At 36.1% G+C, this 24,233-nt stretch overlaps 1 protein-coding gene across 1 annotated transcript; it reads left to right on the top strand.

Annotated features, from left to right (window-relative positions):
• The first annotated feature begins 2,648 nt into the window (after positions 1–2,648).
• Syx6 (Syntaxin 6) lies at positions 2,649–23,298 on the top strand. The gene is made up of 7 exons (XM_022065966.2): positions 2,649–2,985; positions 5,466–5,638; positions 11,743–11,837; positions 12,827–12,886; positions 14,593–14,825; positions 16,467–16,561; positions 19,258–23,298. Exons 1-7 carry the CDS (start codon positions 2,951–2,953, stop codon positions 19,332–19,334), a joined length of 768 nt encoding a protein of 255 aa, XP_021921658.1. The 5' UTR covers positions 2,649–2,950; the 3' UTR covers positions 19,335–23,298.
• Positions 23,299–24,233: the final 935 nt, after the last annotated feature.

Below are 24,233 nucleotides of genomic sequence, written 5' to 3' on the forward strand. Positions count from 1 at the left end.
TATAATTTCCTCAAGTAAAACAGCTGTATCTTCTTTATTTTTATCATAATTAACATGATAGTGTAATAAATGTGTGGGTAAGCACATGCATGTACATGTGTGATATGAATACAGTTCATAGTTAACTAGAAAACCATTTTTCATGCCAGACTATCAAAGAAAGGTTATATATTTAAAAACTTAATGCTGTTCAACATGAAGGTATAGAAATAACTGAAGAAGATCGAGGGCTTTGAACAAAAAAGGTAGTGTTAACTGCATGCGAAGGAAAGGAAGTTATTGCTTTGAGTTTGTTGTCACGAACTCTAAAGGAATTAACATTTATATGATCACATTAAATTTATAGCTTTTATTAGTATAGGCATTGAGGTGGAGGTTAGGAACTGCAGATTTTATTGGTCATGCTTACAAGCCACCATTTTTGTCTGCATACTGGTCTCCCTAGTTGCCCCTTCCCTTCTCATTTTCTGACTAGTTCAACACAAAAATAAAAAAATGTTATTTAGGGCTAACAAATTTTAAAATAAGGAATAGAAAGAATCAAGATTTAGCCTCATTGGTTGTTGGTGTAGGCATGTCCTTCATTCCATTATCATCTCTGTTTGTATTGAAAGCTGGATAACCGTATTTTCCTATAATGAATGAAGCCATTTTGATTATATATGTAGTCTGAGGCTTACAAATGCCTTGTATTTCCATGGGACATGTCACTTCACGAGAATCTGCTGATGGTTTTTCTGCACATTAATTTATCTATAGAATGTTCTTGTGGTTCATGTTCAGAACTTCCTTGTTTACTATTCTGTTTCTGTCATATTCCAATTGAGAGGCCCACATCAATATTTAATTTAAATACGTTTATGAATCACCTTTGTCCTATCTATTGCCTATGAGAAGCTCTTTTCAGTTAGATGAAGTCTGAATGTGAAGCTGACTGATCAACTATAGCTAGTACCTAGATTAGGAGTTACAAATCTATAACCTTACTCCATACATGTCTTCATTTTATGGTGCTTCATTAATCATAAAAATGTGTTTACTTGGTTAGAAGGTATTAAAAGTTATACATTCAGCATCATAATCCATTCACAAACTTAGGTCAGGGGTTGACCTGTTTCAGTCTCAATATTCACGCCATCAAGCAATCAAGTCTTCTCCCTTTCAGACAGTATTTCAGCAACCTGTGATCTTCCATTCAAGTTACATGTTCCAACCAATTGTTTCTGTATGTGGTGGTTCCATGGTGGAGTTTATCTAAAATTTCTTCATTTCTCTTGTGGTCAAGTCGACCATATTCTGTCATCCAACGTAGGTATTTCATTTCTGCAGCGTTTAATTTGTTAAAATCTTGTTTAATGTCCACATTTTGCTTCCATGTAAAAGGGATGGAAGGGCTAATGTTTTATATGATTTCATTCTTGAACTCTGTTGTACTAGATTTGGTTTAAAAGTGTTAATGAAAAGTCCTAATATTTGTAAAAAAAATTTGCAATTTTCGAATTTATATCTTTCTCTCCTTGATATGAGATGTTGCAGCCTAGATATGTGAATGTGTTAACTTGTTCTAGTAGGCTATTATTAATTGTAATTTTATTTCAGATTGGTCCTGTACCTTTGAAGGCCATTATTTTCATTTTCTGAGATGATTTTTCATGCCAAATTGTTGTGTTGTTTGGTTTAAAGTATATATTCCTATTTGTAGATTATTTTAAAATTTGCAATGAACACCTGAAATCAGCAAATAATAGGATATTTAATTCAATTTTGTGTGACATCTTTATTCCAATGCTATATACCATTTCCAGCAGTTTATCATTTCATGTATGTTTATATTTAACAATGTTTGTGACAAGGAATAGCCATGTTTTATTTGTTGATTTATAATTTATTCTTCTGACATCCTGTTATTTAATTGAATTTTTATAGTATTGTTTGTGTACAATTCTATTATGTTCTGGAGTAATAAGTTTGGAACCGAGTCACAGCAGTATAACTTGCATCAGGCACAGAGGAATTGCTATACATAAAAGCCTGTCCAGAATATAAATGTAGTGGCCTTACCACTGGAATACTCATCGCCAGGCTAGTTACCTGACATAAGAAAATCATATTACTTTCAAGCCTACAGAACGTAATCCGGCCGAATAAATTTATACATTGTGTTGGTTATATTTATGTATGACGTCAGTTGTAATGTACTTTAAAGAATGTTTTATGTGGAAATTTAGAAAACAAGACCTGGAAATCAAATACCCGAACTTCAATAACTGTAAAATTCTACGAGACTGCATGGTACAACATTCAAGAAGACAGATATATTTTAAAGCAACTGTATAATAATATGAAATGTATGTCTAATTTTGAAATGAAAAGATTTAATCATTTTGAATACGCCGCCATTGAACTAACACTGACGTCATGAGATTATGCAAAATTTCACAGGCTGTGAAAACAGCCAACATTTAAACAAGAAATCTTCTTTTGTTAGGGCGTGAAGGTGAGAAAAATAGTTTAAATGGAATGCAGACATTTCACTTACTTGTTATGTTTATGTATTAATCAATCGATATTATTAATAAATATATATCAATATTTCCTTCGGTAACTCAGGTTAGTATTATAATATTGGCAATCGTGTACATTGACTGTAGGTTCGAGATTACATAAAACAGATTATGTTGTTAATTTGTGCATTTAGAAGGCACAGTTTGTGTGACTTGCTAATGGTTAATATGTGGCAGTGATAGTGAAGTGGAGGTGGGGAAAGTACATATTGTACGTGTACGGCAATCTTTTTTTGTACCCGTTTGTTGTTTTGGTGATCTTGTGTTCTACTCTGTTTCTTCCTCGGTAAGATACTTTAAATAACACTCCTGATGATTCTGATATCAGTAGAACTGTGTGGATATTACAGCAAACGATCAGTGCATGAGTGTCGTTGAGTGCTGACATGACACTCGAAGATCCTTTTTTCGTGGTGAAAGAGTAAGTAGGCCTTATCTCTAGCAAACAGAATATTATAAGTGTGGTGTGGGAGAATTCACCAACAATAACGAGTACTTGGAAGTGTTTTGCACATGTAGCCAGACGTAAGCAGTTTGTCTGTCAAAACATTGCTCATGTGTCATTCTTTCTATAGAATTGATAGTGGTTAGCTAATAGAGGTTGAACATTCAGTTGGACCATTTCCATTATTACTGAATCTACTGTTCCGTTTTGTTGCCACAGGGCTGTTCAGCTGTGACAGCATTTTAATTTCCTTCAGTGTTTATCCAGTCTTAAAAAGGGAAATTTTAAGGATGTACATTTTGTTATTGTTATGTTTCTTATCTGAATTCACTGTAACCCATATGTGTGGTATAAAGGGACAGTTCCATGGTAGATTTGAATCCTTACGTCAAATCAGGCATTTGTCAGAGGGATTAAGAAGGATTTATGCTACCCATTTGATGTGTAATTTCTGGCACTCATACAGGATTTAATTGCTAATTACACACCTTTCTTAACCCATTGGAGTCTTAGCATTGAGCTGTACTTTAGGGCAGCTGTAATATCTGTAGAACTACAGTATAATCATAGGTTGTGTTTCTTTGTGCTACCTGCTCTGACTGTACCATTTAAATGTATTTGCAGGCCAAGCAGCAGCCCATTAATAATAACAATAATTATTATTATTATTGTTATGGGGATTTACATAAATTTTTTGGTGGTGAAATCTGGATCATGGCAGTGTGTAGATTCATGGGTGGCTACCAGTGTTTTGGAGGATTGTCATATTCATTAAACTTAACAGTTGAGGTACTGAATACTTTAGATATTTAAAAATCTTTAAATTCAACTGTGTATTTTTTACATGCTTTCTGATGTCTCGCTCACTCACTCACTCACTCTGTGGTGCAGGATATTCTTTGTAAAGTTGAGTGTATACTCGGCTTGTCAAAGAATAGCCCACTTTCTTTATGGAACCCAAAGGTTCATCACTGTATTCACAAAAGCCCACCAACAGACACACTCCTGAACTAGCTGCATCGAGTTCACTCCATTTAGCCTTGTCTCCATAAGGTCCATCTTAATGTTATGCTCCCACCTTCACCTAGGTTTTACCTTGCAAACACCCTCCCCCATGCATGCCGAATGTCCTCATCCTCCTCGATTTTATCACCCTAACAATTTCAGGTGAGCTCATCATTATGCAATTTTCTCCATGATCCGTCTTCCTCCTTTTTAGGTTCAAATATCTTTCTCAACACGCTGTTTTCAGAAACCCATTATGTATGTTCCGCCTTCAAAGTTAGAGACCCAAGTTTTGAACCCATACAGCACAACTGGCAAAATTACATTTTTGTATATTTTAACCTTTAGTTTCTTTGATACGAGATGGGAGGACAAAAGATTTTGTTTGGATGATAGCAAGCATTTCTTGAATTTAATCTTCCCTTGATTTCGTCATGAATGCTATTCTGACTTGTTAATGTCGTCCCCAAATACTTGGATTTTGTCACATTTTCGGACGATTCATTAGCTGTCCTTACATTCTGGTTCTGTCCTGAATTCTGATGCTGAGACATTGTCATATACTTTGTCTTTTCTGCATTTATTTCGTAACCAAAATCCTTACTAGCCCTTAAGTGTTTCTTTGTTTCCTTTTATAGTATTTGTATTATCGCCCAACACATTAATATCATCAGCAGAGACCAAAATCTGATGTGTCCCATTCAATTCCAAACCACACTGATTTTCTTGGACCTTCCTGATGGCATATTCTAAAGCAAAATTGAAAAGCAGCGGCGATAGAGCATCTCCCTATTTCTGACTATTTGAAATCGGAAGCGTATCAGACACATGTTTACCTACACGAATTTTGTTAGAGGTTTCACTTATTCACATTTTAATTAAGCTGATTAGCTTCTCAGTTACACCAAATTCGAGCAAAATATTGTAGAGCTTTTCTTTTAACTGAGTCATAGGCTTTCTTGAAGTCTATCGTAAATAGTTGATGGACTGTTGTTCATGATGTCTAAAGTTAAAAAATCCACCATGAAACTACATGTAGATGGCATGAGTACTGCCACATCTTTATCCCTGGGGAAACAACCTCTGTTGCCCATTAGGTAGGGGTGGAGCCCACAGCTGGTTTGGCTGCAGTAGTAAATAAAAAAAATTCTGCTGTTGCCTGATTGACCAGCTAAAAGATACTTCACTGGCACAGCAGTCCTGGTTCACAGTTACTTTTTTGGAGGAAAAATATATGAATATTATAGACTATGTTGTCGAGCTCTTCTCTTCAAATTCTGACTTGTGCTGCATTAATTTGTAGTGTATTCTTTTACAGGACATTAAACTGAAACTTGGTGCCCTTAAATGGCCTGTTGCCCACGTGCATAATGTGCATTCTCTTAATTTTCAGAGTAGCTTCACATCTCATCATATTACCATAAAGGATAACACGTTCATTATATTTGCAGTGAGGTTTGTAAAGCACTGAACAAGACAAGAGGACTTTACCGTCGGTGGCTCGAGCTCCAAGACGATACAGCTAATAATGTTTCGAAGGATGAATTGGAATGGACAACAACAGAATTACGAAATTCAGTTCGTAGTATTGAGTGGGATTTAGAAGACTTGGAAGATACTATTGATATCCTTTGAATGTTTTATTGTTTTACATGTTTTAGCTATTCTTTTCTGACATATTGACGGCACTATAAAATTATATTTATGACATCTTATTGCGTTACTATTATACTGGTTGTTATATTGGTTTTTTTTTTGGTTTTTTTATTAGGGTTCAAAGTTGAGATTAAAAAATACAAAGTTATTTGGATTGAGTCTCCTGTTCATAGCAGCTCACTTTGCTTGTTTTAAGTTACTACTTTCGTACTAAGACAGATGTTAAAACCACTGAAGTAAAAGTAGAGATGTGCTGTCTAGGCCCTTAGGGAGAGAATATGGCTCCTCCTTCTTGACTTCAGCTTTAGATGTGGGAGAGTGGTTGTCAGTATCGTACCCCTGTACATATTTTAATTCCTTGTATATTATGTTAGAATATGCACCATGTCCGTGTAGTTTTAGGGTATTTTAGTGTCCCTGGTTACAATTAGGTTAATGGCTTTACCCAAGATAGCTAAAATTGCTGAACCAAAATTAGAGGCTGTATTATTCAGATTCAAATTGTCATATAAGATGTTGAACTTCACCAGTACAACCTCACTCTCCATAATCTTCTTCGGCGTTGATTTCTGGGTTGTGGTGCCGTGTAGTCTGGTAGAAGTTTACTGATGTTTCAGAGGTGGTTTGTGATTCCATCATAAGGGTGATCATATTCTACCAGGACTACACAATGCTACAACCCAGAAGAGAGCCATTTTCTTGATCTTGTTATCACAAACTTTCCTGATATCGGTTTGCAGTTGGTAACCCTGATTTCATTGTTCCTGATACCTGTTATCCTTCTGTGGTTATTTATCACAGTATATCTCTGGCATTCTGTTTGCATTCTCCGGATTATCTGTTTCATAATTATGTATTTGAAGATAACGCTATGTTTCATGAAATGTTCTCATCTCAGTAGTTAGTGGTCCTTTAAATCGTATTGTTCCTTATATATACTTCTAGTACTAAGACACATTACGTTAAAATGAAATCACTCTTTTCATTATTACAAGAAAACAATCTGTTTTACATTTTACTTATTTTTTATATTTTTGTAAACTTAGTCTATTGACGATGGTGTTAAGACTCAAGCAGTTTTGGGAATATATTTCAATATTACAGGGAAGGATATTACTTTTATTTGACTTAAAGTTGATAACCGGTATGTTACAGAACCAAAAAATGTCGCCAATGATTTGCTAATCGTAAGTCAATTTTTAATACATTGCATTCTCATTTTGTTATGTCATACTTTTTCCTGCGGCTTCTATGTGTGCTACTGAATTTAGCAGGGGCTATCAAGTATCTTAAATTGCCCAAGTGTGTTGTTTTGATAGAATTCCGTTCATAATTAAGGTATGCCTGACATTTTTGTTCTGTTGTTAATTTAAATTGTTAACCTCAGTGAAAGAAGTGAGACCTTCCCATCCTTTTGGAAGCAGACTGCTGTCATCCTAATGTTTAAAAAGGAAAACAATACTACACTTAGCAAATGTAGACCCATCTCAGTGTTTTTGAATTTTACCATTTTTTTTTAAAAAATTTGTTGTCTATGACCATTTATATAATTTAAGCACAGACTTAATCTTTCTTAGGTGTCTTCCAAAAACATAATTTCATCTTGACAGTTTGATTACCTATTATGCATTTGATGTGCATTCAAGAATTAATTGATTCTGTGTTTATAAAGCGAAGCTTTCACGGCGACCGAAGTTGATGAAAGACTCTCCGGTTACCACCCGCGTCAGGTGGCTGAATGGTGAATAAACCATATCTTCTGCCAACGTTTCGAGAGTCATCTCTGCTCTCATCCTTAGGGGCTGCTGTGTGATAAATCTGGTTCTATGTAGCGTGCTCTGTATAGTATGGTTAATAAGTTTAGATATCCCTGTTTATGTCAATTGGTTCAGCAGGTATTTGCCCAAGAGACAATATCCTTTTTGCATTTCTGGAATCTTTTCATTTTTGTGTGTTCTGAATTCAGGAATTTCGCAAAGAACCATTTCAGGACCTGTTTTTTTAATGTATTTGTTAATGCTATATGTGACTGTATTCATAATTCTAAGTAACTCTTATATTAAAAATGTCATTGTCTATAAACTTCTGCAGTCTGATACTGATTCAATGCGAAATTGGTGTTTGGACCATAATTTTGGCAAATCTATGATTATATCATTTACCTTTAAAATGATCAGCATTAACTTTAATTACAAACGATGGAATAATCTTATTTAACATTCCCATTGTGGAAAAGATCCCAGAGTTCAGTTAGACTGTAATCTCTGTTTTCATCATCACATTTATTACATATTTTCACAAGGTTTAAAAATGTTGTGTTTAATTTATTATGTATTCTTTTTTTTCCACTATTTGAACCCAGAACCTCCTGAGTGCTAACCACTGCACCACTAATCTTAGAGATCAGGTTTTATTGTGGGAAAATTGTTTTTAATATACATTTTGCTGGCATTATTTTCGATTCATTTGGATGGGGACAGGCAGGCTTACGGCTTTTGTGCTGATGTGTTTTTGGTTGCATAACATTAAGTAATTGTAATGTGTGAATTTCGTAAACTTTGCTGTAGCCATAAGCCGAGTGCTAGTGTGCGTCTGATAAATAGACGTAGCAGAGCTGGTAAGCAGGTTTTTTTTAGCATTGATGGCTTAAACTAAGTACAAGGTCACATTAGCTATGTATGTGCTATCACTTCGGTGACTGATATCGTCACTGCGGTTACCCGTTTTAGTGCTCTTTGTTGCTAACATTCAAGTTCGCCATAAATTATGCAAGTAAGAGTTATTTGTGTATATGGAATGATGAAACATTTCTGTATACAGTCTAGTAATGGTGGACTCGGTGAATAGTAAAGATGAAGTTGTTTGTGTGCCTAAACAGACACCACGAAGGTGTATGAGAGATTCATTTATTCTATTGAATATCATGGCCAAGTAGTTAACCCTCCTGCTTCTTATTTGGGAGGTCCCTGGTTCAAATCTTCGCCCAGAGAGGTTTTTTGTGATTTTCCTCAGTCCATCCAGGCAGGTGCTCGGATAATACCTGAATTAAGGCTGTGACCACTTCCTTCCCAGTTCGTTATCCGTTAATCATTTTATCATCTGACACTGTATAGTCTGAGGTGGTTAAAGCATTGTTAAAATAAAACACAAATAATTAGCTCAATGCGTGATAATAGATGGAGCAGTGTGGCTAACTTTACATTGTGATCCATTCATTGTTGGTGTACTGTTGTATAGGAGGCTGGGTGGGCCCCAGACTGGTCTGAATGTTGGGGCAAAATAGTCCTGCCCCTACTGGGAAATGGGTCGTAGTTGTCCAGCCCATATTGATTTAGCTGTCCGAGCTCATACAGAATGAAGCAGTTTGTTTTGGCTCTTGCAGTGACAGGAGATTGAAGAGAATTATGTAATGAGGAGCTTCATAATATGTAATAGTTATAAAATAACACCAGGGCAGTCAGATCGTGTATCATGAGATGGATAAGGCGAGGGAGTTGAGGCATGCATTTTATTTTTATCTGGAAACCTGTACACAGGACAGCAGAACCCAGAAAAACGCGGACAAACATCCATGGCTTGAGTGGGATTCGAACCCACGGTCCCAGCGACCAAGCGGCACAAGGCCCACGCCTCAGACCGCACGGCCACTGCGGACCCCTTATTATATATGGAAAATTATAAATTAAATTCTCTGAAATATTTGTTTTACAAATTAGTTGACAGTGAAATCATTTCTTTCTTAACATGTGTAACAGTAAATTATTTAAGCATGTATGTGATTGGATCAGCAGTTTTATTATTGTCACTACTGAGATTAGATCTAGAATTTGATTTTGATTTAAAGAACTCCTGTGTTGATGTTACGTGCATTTTCTGGGTTATGAGGTAGCCAGCTCATCCAAATAGAAAGCAGTCCTAAGTGAAACCTGTTTGTTGACCATGTACCGTCCCTTTTCAGAACATTCAGTTTAATTTGTCAAGCGTGTGTGCATGTATAGCATTGCACATCCTCACAGAACCAAACATAAAGGTGAAAGTCATTCCAACTAGCCGTCCGTTTTGTTCATGAAGTCACAGTTGACGTACAAAGCAAGTGGCCTTACTGAGTGAAAGAAAACTATTTCAATATTGAAAAAGGTTTAAGAATTATTCTCAGGCTATCAGCTGTGTAAGGTGGTTTAATAAAGAAAATACTAATGTTTAGAGGACCATCTTCGTCCTCATCCTCATGGTACCATAGCTGTAGTAAGTACCCTGAAGACGAAGTTGAAGATGGTTCTCGAAACGTTGCTGGTTTTTTTTTTTCATTAAACCACCTTACACGGCTGGTAGCCCGAGAAGAATTTAATATACATAGTCACCGTGAAAGCTTCAGATCATACAACAAACTTTAATTTTCACACGTTTGCTCAGAGTATTGTGTCGGATTGTATCGTTAACCATTTAAAATTCAGTGGCAACCATATGCCCCACCTGCTTCAACATTCAATAACTGTTCATTTTGTATTTGTGGATTTTGTATGATTTGCGCTGTAAACAGTGATTATTCCCGTAAACATCATTAACCAGTTGATCATTGTAATGATGAAATGTTATGCTTTCTTTGAGGTATAAATTGAATTATTAAATATTATTAGATAAGCTTCAGCTTCAGAGGTTAAGGATGGAAAGTAAGGAAGAAAGAAGGGAGGGCAGAAAGGAACAGATAAATAAAGATAAATAGATTTATTCCTTTTATGCATTTTAAGAAAAGAAATTGAGAGGGTATGAAATGGACTGAACCAACTCAAGGCACTTTTAAATTTGGTGGGGGGTGGGGGCTTCAGGTTGTGTTAACAGAGAAGTGTTTGGTTGGTAGGTTTGTTAGTGTGCTGGTAAACTGCACGGCTTACTTGTCGCCCTGATAATATAGGCAGCAAGCACCTCTGAAATATCAGTAAATGTCTACTGGCTACGTGGCACAACAAATCAGAAGATAGCCGTCTTCATACTTGAAACTTAATTTGTAGTACATTGGTAGAGGTTCTGATTTATTTGTCTAACTTCTGTGGAAATTTTGGACCTAGAAGTAATATTATTGGTCTGTGGTCTGCAGACAGCCGCTCTTCTGAAGACTGCTGGAGCAATATCTTTAAACATACGTCATTTCTTACTACTCTGCTTTCCTTCCTTCCCGCAACATCATTAATCTCTTACCTTACTAAACACTATTTGCATTGGATACAGTGTTATGAAATAAGCTCAGAAAGTGAATTCTGTACCGAAATACACATAATGTCTTCATGCAACGTGAATTTAGAGGAATAAAAGCCATGTTTTTGATAGTTTCCACTTTTGTCACCGGATTGCAGCACCTCTGTCTACCTCACGATTTTCCTTACCTGTCATTTCGTTATTGTCGCTCGTAGGATATTCAAATGTAAGGATTTGAGATTGTACAGAATATCGCAACCTCCACATCATATATCATCCAAATCCTTCCATTTGTTCTCGAATTGAATCAACTAGACGGACGGACATGACAAGCCATAATGCATTCTCCCTATGCGCTTCTTGCAAGGAACACAAAAATGTACAATTAAATCAGTCTTTACTACATGTTTCAGAGGATATGAGAATAAGTTTTATATGAGAGTGAGAAAGGGAATATTAGTATTTTGATTTTGTTGAATATTGTCAGTATTAGTAATGTAAAAATTACCAAAATCATCTTCGCTCTTTTTTTTCCCATTGTACAGTAACCATGTATGTGTCATGGCTTTCAGTATATTGCATTAAAAATGTAATTGATTAAATTATTTATAATTATTTCTAAGTGCCTTTAAAGCTTAACTCTGATGTATGTGTATTTAATTTTATTTCCAGAATTTATTGAAGAATTTATAATTTTTAAATGCATTAAATTATACTGTTTAATGTGAAATAAGTCATGTTAATATTTATTGCAGAGTTATTAACTTTTACTTTTCACTTAGTCTCTTTACCTCAGGGCTACAGTGTGAAATTAAATGCCCTTGAAAATAAATTTCTGTAAGTAAATTTGAGTATTGTGATCCTTAACTTTGACTTAACGCATTGTCGAGAAGAATCCTAGTAAATTCAAAATTGACAACAAGGAACTAAGCAGCCGAAGAAGCTTCATTGACCAAACTCGGGAGGAAGTGAAGGTGAGCATACGTCACATCGTAACCAGAACACTTCTGTCTGGAAGTGGTCATGTTACTAGTCAGCTGACAGTTTTATTATTGTTAGTTCTGTGGAAGAAATTAATTAATCTAGATTAAGCACTGTAGAGGCACGTTCACTGAAATAAGGGATGTTGATTACTGTAAAGACAATTGTTCACATTTCTTTGGATTCTTTTAATTTGACTTTATAAAATTCACAGAATACCTAGTGTAAGTATTCACCAGGATACTTTAAAGAAGTTCTGTCCTACAAATTTTTATTAAAGTTACTAAATTTGAAAGATATTTATTTGTCTGATTAATTTTTATTATGTAAAACTTGAGGTTCTCACAGCGGTGAGTATGAAGATTTCCATCTTCTGGGTTGTTGCGCTGTGTAGCCTGGTCGATGTTAACCAACGTTTCAGAGGTCATACTGCCTCCGTCATCAGGGCGCCCTGATGACGGAGGCAGTATGACCTCTGAGATGCTGGTAAACATCTACCAGACTACACAGCGCAACAACCCAGAAGACAGAAATCTTCATACTCATCGCCCTGATGACGGAGGCAGTATGACCTCTGAAACGTTGGTAAACATCGACCAGACTACATGGCGCAACAACCCAGAAGACAGAAATCTTCATACTCATCGCCCTGATGACGGAGGCAGTATGACCTCTGAAACGTTGGTAAACATCGACCAGACTACACGGCGCAACAACCCAGAAGACAGAAATCTTCATACCCACCGCCGTGAAAACCTCAAATCTTACGTTGAAGAGTTGACTGTGAAGTGCAGACTTAATTCAGTTCATCTCAAGATTTTTGTTGCATTGATATACCTTTGCATGTGTACTGGGAGTTTGATTCAGTCTGTGTAATGGCGGAAGCAAAATTCCTCGTCTGTATTACTAAACTTACGTGTTTATAATAAGAAGTTGTGGCTGCAGATTGACTTCAGTCTTATCTTTGTTGATTTGTTCACAGACTATGAAAGACAAGATGAATATCTCCAGGAATAGGGATCGTGACAGAACTGCTAGGCAGGTATGCACACGCTGATTCATTAGCATACTTTCTGTGATGGTATAGGTAAATAGTAATAGCCAGGTATGTATTGTGTCAACTTGTTTTGGTATTTTTTGTGAAGTCATACTACAAACTCTTTGCGTTTTATGTGGCGAGTCTGTAAAACCTAATTGTATGTTTGGATTTTGAATATTGTTTGAATTAATACTTCGTGCAATGTAAAATGTATGCTGAGACGTGAAATTAATAAAGACAGAACATCAAACATGTAACTAATAAAAGAATACGGAAATAGTTCAGATATATCTTGTATCGTTTAAAGTATAATTTTGAAAATGACACTATCAAAGACATTTAAACATGCAATGTAAAATACGTTTTAAAAGTATATTCAGCAGACACATGGACTTCCATTAAAAAGGCAAATAGAATCCTGGCAACTGAAATAAAATAGTAATTCTGAAAACCAGAAGTGATGCAGTTAGGAACGGAATAAAAATTGATAAACTACGAGAGAAGTTTGAATTACCCGTGTGAAGTAAGTGAAGGAAGATGGATTGCCAAAAAATGTTCATGGATTTGAAACCGAAAGAATGAAACATCTAAGAATTTTGAGATCTGACAGGTGGACCACGTGAGGTGCGAAAGGAGACAGTTCATTGATGGAAGTGACAGACGTGAAACTGTGGAGGGTTAAACAAGGACAGAATTTTTTATGCAATAGAACACGATAATGATGATGATAATGATTTCGCAGTTGAGTAATTTAAAAATGCTCAAACAGTTTCTGACTACTGTCACCAATTTTTCTATTAATTATGACAAGTATCTTAAGATATTTATAGCCTTGATTCTTATTCACAGGAAGACATCCTGAAAGAGGTGATTTCAGATGAACTTAGTAATAATATATAGGTCAGTTCTGAAAAGGTACAAATAATGAACTGTACTTGGATTCCAAAGCTGGGTCTTAAGTGTGGACCAAAAGGAAGAAGAAACATAGAATATTATTATGCAATATTTTCACAACTGTGTCGAGGTGGAATGCAAACTGATGCTTCATTGGTATGATGAAACATCAAGAAGTATTTCAGACATAATGTTTGCACTAATCATGTTTTGTATATATAAATTTTTAAATGTTCAGATTTTTTTGTATAGATATTGACTAACTTAGCCCAGTGATGTCTGCAATTTTTAGGTGCATTTGCATCCCTTCAGAGCACCAATTAAAATTGCTCTGTCCTTCTGTTTATATGTATGAGTGAAGTAACTCAAGAATGATAAACCACTTTCGATTAAATTTTTCAATGAAAAATTTTGTATAAAATTGTCAGGCTCTTTCAGTTTTGGGGTCGTAGTGGCCGCGAGGTCTGAGGCGCGGGCCTTGTGTCGCTTGGTCACTGGGACCGTGGTTTCGAATCCCATTCAAGCCATGGATGTTTGTTCGCGTTTTTCTGTGTTGCGCTGTCCTGTGTACAGGTAGAGGCCTTGCGACAGGCTGATCCCTCGTCCAAGGAGTCCTACCGAATGTATATAGGTCAAGCCAATGAAAAAGTTGGGACCCGCAGTGCTCAGGCACTTGAAGAACGGGTCATTCCCAGTATCCCAGTTTCAGTTTTAGATCAGACAAGTTTAGCAACTCTGTGTGACATATTAAGATTGAATTGAGGCATGTTTGTTGAGTTGCAGTTAATCTTACTACAAGTATATTCTGCCCATAGCCACTTCTGGAGAACAGTCCAGTTCGAGTTCCAACGAGTCATGGGACAACCAAGTATTCTAAGCTGGAGAATGAATTGGACAGTCCAAATCGACAGTTTTTGGATGACACACTCCAGCAACAAAACCACATCATGAGGACTCAAGATGAACAGTTGGATATGATTAGTGATTCAGTTGGGTCACTAAAGACTGTGTCACGGCAAATTGGGAGTGAACTAGATGAACAGGCTGTGTAAGTACCCGTTTCAAAAGTATTCTGTGTCTGCATGGAATAGATGTTCTCGCAGCGACAGAGTTATGATGCATTGTTTGCACAGTATGCATGAAATGAACACATGGGCTGATCATGTTTGTCTGTTTGTCCATCCATATGATTTAACTCTAAGACATTTGTACAGATTTTGACGAGATTTGGTGTGGATGTTATGCCATTGGAGGCTATCCTAAAGTAGTACATTTTAATTTCGTATAATTGTCAATACCAACATAGTATATGTACAAACTTGGGAGGTGGGAATGACACTGTTGCCAGTTGATACAGGGTCATACAATGATGTATGGTAAAAATGTAAAATTTTGGTGCATTAATTTTTTGTACAGTATAAAACAACACAGTGGCTGTGCGAAACAATTACTATGCTTATGTGGAAAATAATTCAGAATGTAAAGAATACTTGTGGAAACTGTACCCCGATATATATTTTACCTCTCCGTTCTTTATTTCGATGGTCGACACTTATGTTGTTATGGAACCTGTACCATTTCAGCCATATTTGGAGCCACTTACTCCACATTTCTGTCACCACAATTGGATTGTAACAGGTTATAGTTTCTTGGGTTCATGAGAATTTTTTTGTACACCACCCGTGTTTAAATTTCACATACTCATATGCCTTTATAAATGGCGTCACTTAGAACAAGGCTTGTCAAAGATTCTTTAAGGGTATTAATGCATTTTATGCATGTATGTGTATCAGTGGGGTGTGTGGATAGTTTTGGGATTGGGGGATGTGGATGAGAGATGGAACATTAACTCCACTTCAAAATATGAACCTTGATTCACGGTACACATGTTCCAGAACACATCCACAATATTCAAAGACTGCCTTGTAGGCATGAATATTACTTGTAGAATTGAATCATTTGAAAATTGTCTGCCCTGAACTTGGAAGTCACAACATAAAACTTCCTTCTTCCTGTGGCTCTACAACCCAGTGTGGGTCTTGACTGCCTCCTTTTGGAGGTTTCTTAGTCTTCAAAGTGTGCATTTGTGAGTAGTGGGTGACCAGTCCACTGCCTCCGCACAATTGCTACTCAATCCTGATTTCGTCTTCTATAGCCATCTAGTACTGAATCAGGAGAGAGTTGGGTGAGAAATTGCCATTGAATTTTGCTTACGAAACATCTTGTTCATGTTCGTAATGTCTTTTATGTGCCATAAATCTATAACGTGGGACCGCCAGCTTTGCTTCCCCTCCAAAGGATGTGTGCTACGGATTTTTATCACCCTTAAGAATCCATCGACCTCGGCCAGGTTTGCACCTGTGAACCTTGGGTCCAGTGGCGAGCATGCTAACCACTAGTCCACCGAGGGCAACCGCAACATATAACACCTTAGTTAAAAGGGTAGTTGACTGAAATTGTCATTTATACAGGTCATAACTTTGTAATCCAGGAGGTTTGATAGGTTGGGCGTGTGGATAGAAGGGTTTTCAGGATCAGATGTGTTGAGAGGCTGTCTTTGGTATTAATGGTGTTGAGCCTTTTTGTTAGCTGCATTTCATCTTGAACATGCCATGTTGAAAATGGTTTGAGATTAATGATACTGAATTAAAATTATTTTGAATCTTCATTTTTTTATCATTTGTTGTAGGATGTTAGATGAATTTGGTAATGAATTGGAAAACACCGACTCCAAACTTGACACCACAGTGAAGAAAGTAGCAAAGGTGCTTCATATGTCAAATGGTGAGTTTGAAAAACTTGCTATTTCCAGTATAGATGAAATAGTGATATTAAAGTAAGAGAGATGAAAGTTCACAAATTGTTCTATGTGACAAAAGTAATGGATGTTTAGTTTTGATCTTGGCGTACTGTTTTTTACGTATAACAAAATTTATATACACACCCCACAAACGCCTGCACACCAAACACACCACACACTGCACATCCATGCACACTCGCGCGCGCACACAATTATCTGTTTATACAGGGTGAGTCAGAAGTATGTTTACAAACTTCTGTGCATGTTCCAGGATTAAAAATAAGAAAAAATGTTCCTATGAACATGGGGTCGCAAATGTTTCATTTTCGAAATAATAGCTAAAAATAAGTTTCAATGAATTGACTTTATCTCAAAGTGAATCCAGCTTCCAGCAAAGATTTTCAATTAACGTTTGGGCAGGAATTGTTGGCGACATGCTTATTGGACCACACATGCTTCGATCGCATCTAAGAGGACCTTTATATCGACGATTCTTAAGAAGACACTTGCCACGTCTCCTTGAAGACGTACCACTGAATACAAGAAGACAAATGTGGTTTATGCATGACGGAGCGCCAGCACACTTCCCCCATCGCGTCAGATATCATCTCAACGAACAGTACCCTCAGCGATGGATTGGGCGTGGTGGCCCAGTAGCATGGCCACCGAGGTCACCGGACCTGACTCCATTGGACTTTTATCTGTGGGGTCACTTGAAGTCCGTCGTTTATGCAACTCCCATAAACAATGAAGACGACCTCTGGGAACGTGTGCGGAATGCAGGCCTGATGATTCGAGGAAACCCTGGTGTGTAGGAACGAATTCGTCAGTCTTGTGTACGTCGTGCTCGGGCATTTGTGGAGAATGGAGGAACAACCTTTGAGAATCTGTTACAAAGAAACATCCCTGTCCTTATACTTGGCAATAAAGGCATACATTGAAACCTATTTTTTGCTATTATTTCAAAAATGAAACATTTGCGACCCCGTGTTCATAGAAAGTTTTTTTTCTTATTTTTGATCCGGGAACACGCACACACAATTTGTAAACATACTTCTGACTCACCCTGTATATTTCCTATTTCACTTGAACAGTTTTTATATAAGAAAGGCACATGACAATGGTATTTTATCACATGCCAAAACATGTAACTTTCATGAATTTACATAAACAGTTTTGTTCAACTGAAAAGAAAAAATACACTTACTGGTAATTCTGCAATGAAAGTATATTTATGTTGTGTTTAATGTTGTTTGATTTTGGTAGTGCGAGTTTACTTTCATCTTGTAATGTTTTGTAACATTTCAGTCCACTTCACATTAGTGTGACGCCATCTTTATCAGTTTTAATCAATCCTGCTCGTGTTACACTGACAACTGAGAGTAATTAAATCATCTTCTGTTATTGATGCTTTTTCTGTGTTGTGGTGCCTTATGGATTTATAGGTAGATGCCAGTGTTTCAGAGAAACATACTGTCTTCATCTTCAGAGCTGAAGTTTCTCTGAAATGTTGGTATGTACCCACGTGTATGTCCACAAAGCATCACAACCCAGAAGAACAACACTGACATCTTTACCACTGTGAGAACCTCCCTCAAATTTCACAAACTGTCCTCTGCCTGGATAAGAAGTAAACTAATTTATCAGGTTACGTAAATACGACAAATAAACTGTTCCAAGGTTTCAGTCAAACCCAGGCTTTTCATCTGTGGAAATCACATTCAGGTCAGATGTTGGCCTAGTCTGAGAATCCTGATGGTCTTAAAATTGAAAAGAAAATTAAATGAATTTTAAAAGGTGCTCCTTGTAGTCTGTAAAAGTAAACAGTCCCGCTACACACCATGTAGGTCGCTTGGGGGGAGAAGAGGTACAGCTCCTACTCTTTCTTGACCTCGGCACTGGATGGGGGTGAGCGGTCAGCATCACGCCCCGGCCACGCTTTATCCCTGTGGAAAGGACCCCTGTACCCATTGGATAGGAGGCTCTGTGGGCCCCAGAGCCAGTCTGGATACAGAGACTAGAGGAAAAATCCTCTGCCCCCGTTGGAGATCGAACCCCGGTCGTCCAGCCTGTAGATAGTCACTATACTGACTGGGCTATCCTGGCTTCCTTGTATTGGTTTGTTAAAATAAATGGATCCTAACAGGAGCCCTTTGTTGGATTTAGTGTAACCCTCAGAAAATCATGCCACAGTCCAATAGGTTTGACCTGCAAGGGTGTTATGTGTTAAAACATAGGGAACGTAAAGGATTAACCCTCTTCTGGCTTAAGTGCTTTGTTGTTAGTCTTAGCATTCAGAAACATTCATGTTTTTTTGTTATTTACCAGTCATATTTGTTGTGAAGTTGAACTAACTTCTCGATGATCCATGTAGTCTGTAGTGACGTTTCAGAGGCGTTTGTTGCTTCCATCATCAGAGCAGTGAGTCCTGATGATGAACTCATTAAGCGCCTCTAAAATGACGGTAAACTTCTACCAGATTACATGGCGCAACATTCCAACAGACAGTAATTTTCTACTCACTGCCGTGGGAACCCGAAATCTCACCATGAGAGGCTTTTTTTTTTTAATTTTCTCCAGTTCTGACTTATTTATCTTGATGAAATAATGTAACATTACTTTTCTTGTGTGTGAAATATTAGAATGGGTTAATGAAACTCCTGTCTTGTTATGTTTCCAGATCGAAGGCAGTGGATTGCTATAGCGGTCTTATCAGGAATAATGGTAGTTGTCATTATTCTTTTCATTGTCACTTGAAGAGTTCTCTCCCAGCGCAAGCTGCAGATTATCTGTGACTTGTGTTTGTTGTAATTAGCTACGTGTTAGTTGTACTGATGTCACAGACATACTCCAGCTAGTCCAACTTGATGCAAGAGGATGCCATTAGCTTCATGCGATCGAGGATATAAGTGGGTGCTCATTTTACTCCAGTGTTTACAAATCTTGTAGGGTTTTTTTTTGTATAGAATGGTTATTGTAATTCCATTTTCTATTCCTGTATATGTCTTGAAGTAATTTATTTGGAAAAATCTAAGCTTCAGTAATTTTAACTATCGTGAATTTTAAATTCTAAAAAATAATGCAAGTATTAGAGATAGAAATGTTCCTACATTATCACACAATTTATCCAAAATGCTGCGTACCATTTGAATGCTTCATGAGACTATAAGTGATTCATATGTAATGTCAAGGAATTCCAGGCAGAACTTGTAATGATTACTTTTCTGTTACACTAACTTCTAGTGCCACAAACATTGTGTTGTTTGTATGTTATTTAGGCAAAATACATTTATAGTCCAACAGCAAAATAAAATTTAGCACGCGCACAAGAGCAGATGGTCATATAATTGAATCCTAGATGAGTTAGAAAATTTTTATCCCTTGCAATTATAAATATGTTACAGATTATTATCATCATATTTATAATCTTCATTGTTTCCTTCTGAGCAGAACTTATTACTTAGGTATCAGTTTTGTTTTTATTTAAATTTGTCAGACATAATCTTAAAGTTTTGTACCATTGGTGTGTTTGTATAAATGAAATTTGCACACAATTAATAGACATGTTTACAGCCTACATATTTTCGTATTGAATTTCAAATTCCCAGGTCAGATGGTTCATTATTTATCATCTTCAAACTGAAAATTAAATATGCATGTCATGTAGCTACCATCCTGTTGTTTTACACACTACAAAAATTACCTCAATAAATGTAATTTTGCTTAATGTCAATTACCGTACATCATTTCCGGACCACTTGTTAAGTGGGTTTAATATCATTCCGACTTCACAAATTCATGTTTCTGCCATGTTCTATGTATTTATTTATTTGTATATTATTTAATGATGCTTTTTCATTAACTCAGACTATATAATGTCGATCTGCCTTGTTGTTGTTGCTGATCATTAGGAATTAAAATTATGAGGGGATAGTGGTTTGAAATGGCACATCATATATCATTCTGTGAAAGTTAGTCACTTCGTTCTAAAGCTGAAAGGTGGAAGGACACCCGAACTGCATGGACATCGCAAAATCTTTCTTTATGTACGTTTTGCGAGATATATTTTTGTGTCATCACAGAAATAACAGAGGATGAGTTTACCCCTAAATGCATTATCCTACTGAAGTAATTGCTACTTTAGAGGAGAGAATGATGTGAAAGAATTAGTCGCAAAGAAGCGAATGTTCTAGACCAAAAATTACACCAAGTTGTTGCAGGGCTGTTCAAGTTAAAAAAATTAAATAAACATGCTGTGATGTTCTTTGAAATTTTGTGTAGTATTCTTCCCTCAGAATTCTGTTTAGTACTTTGAAAAAAAATTTCAACAAGAATGGCAAACAATCCATTTTGAGATTTTGTCAAAATTAAGAACTATATTTTTTACAAAAAAATATGTATATGACACATAGTGTGTTTTTTTGTTAAACTTTATTGTACAAGTATAAGGGATGTAAACCCCCATTATAGGGGCTGCTGGCCAGACTTTAACTTTGAGATTAACAATTTAGTGATTTGCGAGTGTGACTCATGGCCGGTTCGACTGCACATTAGCCACAATGTACAAAGGTTAAGCTCTATAATTTTCATTTCAAATATTTTTAATAAAAAGTATTTGTTATTGGCCTTACGTGAAGCAGAGGCTATAATGTTTACCTCTGAACTAGAATTCACTGGCAAGTTTCATGGACGGAAAGATATATCAGTCCCGTACTTAGTGTTTCAGTTTCAGCATTGAATATCTGAAATCTGAACAGCGAAAACTGTTGCCATATAATGGCCTACTTTGACCAATGAAGTTCAGAACTCGTACATCAAATATCATACAGAACTTGTTATGATGGTGTAAAATGTTTTCTAGCCAGAAACAGCAGCTTCATAAATTGAAGATACATGTTTGTTTAATTTGTGTGAGGCTTATTGTTTCATAAATAAAGCAGTAAAATGGTACTCAGATCTTTAATGATCCTGTAGACAGGGATGGAAGTGGCTTTTCGGAACTAGGCCGTTACTCCAGATCAGTAGAAATGTCCAGGGGAATGTACAGCACGCGTTATAAAGCAAATTAATATGATGCAGGTTTGAGAATTCATTCCCACGTGGTGTGTTTTTGGGAACAATATTTACTATGTCCAAGGCTCTGGAAATTGCTTAGTTAAGAGAAGCAATCTGGAACTAAGTAGAAAGTCTTCTCCGTAGGTTTTAGTGGCTGTTGTTTAAAGTATAACTTTGGCTTTTGGGTAATAAGCTTTATCATTTGTTTAAGGTTTTCTAACATTTTAGCAAATATATCATTTGCAATCTCATACATCAAGTATCATACAGAATTTTTGAAGACTGCAACTGCATTGTTTGCTGAAATATAGGGAAACGTTAAAAAATGTACTTGACTTATCCCCGAAAGTCGAAGTTATACATCAGGTACGTAGCATATGTCTGCATCTTCTTCTCTTTCAAGCCCTGCCTATAGATGTTGCATCAGTTGATATTCCCAGTGCTCCCTTCAAGTGAGAAACACTTGGGATACAAGAATTTTAAGATGCAATCACATTTCCTATTCATTCATTAAAAATCACCAAAGTTTTATGTTTAGTTTAAAACAGTAGGTGAGTTACGTATGTTAGCTGTATAAGACGCAGTGCAATATGTTCATAGAGTGAACATTTTATACCACAGTTATTTCCTGGTTACAATAATTAGATTGCTAAATTATTGGTTTAGTTTTTTGTTAGGTGCTGTTTCATAAAGCAGTGTCATATTCTTTTATGCTCTGAATTTTTTTGTGCACAGTTGTAAGGATACACTAAAGAATTGTATTAATTGCCAATAAAATGTACACAATTATTCTCAAAAAAGTTATCTGATAGGTTGTACAGTATCATATTAGATTGTATATAGATGAGGGAAATTATAATTTTAATTATTGTTTGGTGTGTTTTAGAAACATTTGTTCCATTTATATTGGTGCATCATTTGAAAAATATAAAATGTACGTAAATTAAAATGTTTTGTTTCAGGTGTCAGTGTGTTTTCATTGGTGATTTGAAAAATGACTTTGTAGTAAGTAGTTACTGCACTTGTATTGACTTGTCATTAGCCTCTGATGATCTTTTTATTTATATTTTTTATCCTGGCTTTAAATACATTGTCTTAGAACTTGGTGGTTTGCCAACCATATTTACTTTTATATATTCGGCGTCAGATTATAATTTATGCTATTAACAAAACAGCAACATGCTCCACACACCTTATCTTGCATTTGAATAAATATTTATGAACTGTATTTAGATTTCTGTAGAGTGGAATTATATGAATTTTATCTTCCACTTTAGCGACTGTCTGAGAAGTAAATGAATTTAATTTTATAACTTCTTCAGAAGAAAACTAGAAAAGTACAAATACTTAAAGGAAACATAATAAACATTATATACCTGGTTGCATTATTTACCATAACCGTGAGAATTCAATGATTTTCCTTAAACAAATATGGTTTTTGCTAAACTACTACTTTCATTTGATACTTGTGTTTTGTTATTTATATTGTTAATGTCTTTATAAGATGAGTTGTTGCTATCAAACATCATATTAAAACATTGTGTATCTTATATTTGTAAGGGAAACTAAACAGTTGTGGAATAATGAAACTGAAATTGTCATGTCACCTTATATAAATATATAATTGAACCCTGATATAGAATAAATCATCATATTTCCATCCCTCTTTGGCTCTACAACGTAAATCAAGTTTTGTCTAGAAAACTTCTAGTGTTGTGTTTGTAGAAGTCATCTGTTGATCCCCCGCTGAACTGCATTATCCCACCCCCTCATTTTCCCTACAGGCCCCTTTTTACCTCAAAATTACTAATCCATTTATGGTGATTCATAACCATGTGAGCCACCAAGTCTTGCATCCACGTAAAACAAGATTTGTTACTGCAATGCTCAAGTGCTTGAACGTGGCTACATTTTCTAACGTTTTATTTGCCTTCATATGATCTAGAGCAAACTTTTTACATAATAAGGCGAGATGTGTTGGTGATTCTATTTCATGGCATGTTCTTCATCAAAGGATGACAGTTGCTATAGCAGCAGCTTGTGATGCCTTTGTTTTTAAGACCATCAGCAATTCATGTGGCAGTTTTTATGCGGGTCTTCATAATTACCGCAACGTGATGCATAGACGTAAAAAGTCTCACGGTCGGCAAGGGGAATGGGCCCAGGTAAGTGGTGAACTGATGATATGTAAACAATTGTGTACTTGATAGCATTATCACTAAGAGATGGAATGTTGTGCTGTGCTTAAAATTTTCAATATTCTTCATTCAGGAAATACCAGCTCCTTCAAATGAGAAGTTCTGTGCAGATTGATCTGGAATTCTGAACGTGCAAGGTATGTATTGTTTGTTACTGAATCTGTACATCATGGTGTCCATGGTGTACAGTTTTTCAGTGATGATAAAATGTTCCCTTGGTGGTTGTAAGCATTTACAGTTTATGGCATTCAATTAGTGTATGAAAATAAAATTCAATTCATTTACAACTTACATAAAAATCTTTAATAAACGCAGAATACCAGATTTCCTGTACAAGATACAACAAGAAAATACATGTACAATCTTCATTAAATTTTATGTTAATATTAACATGATTAAAAAC

The sequence above is a fragment of the Zootermopsis nevadensis genome, unplaced genomic scaffold (genome assembly GCF_977971745.1).
Source record: "Zootermopsis nevadensis isolate Lab colony 2312 unplaced genomic scaffold, Znev_1.0 Znev_ptg000003l, whole genome shotgun sequence".
NCBI classification, from domain to species: domain Eukaryota; kingdom Metazoa; phylum Arthropoda; class Insecta; order Blattodea; family Termopsidae; genus Zootermopsis; species Zootermopsis nevadensis.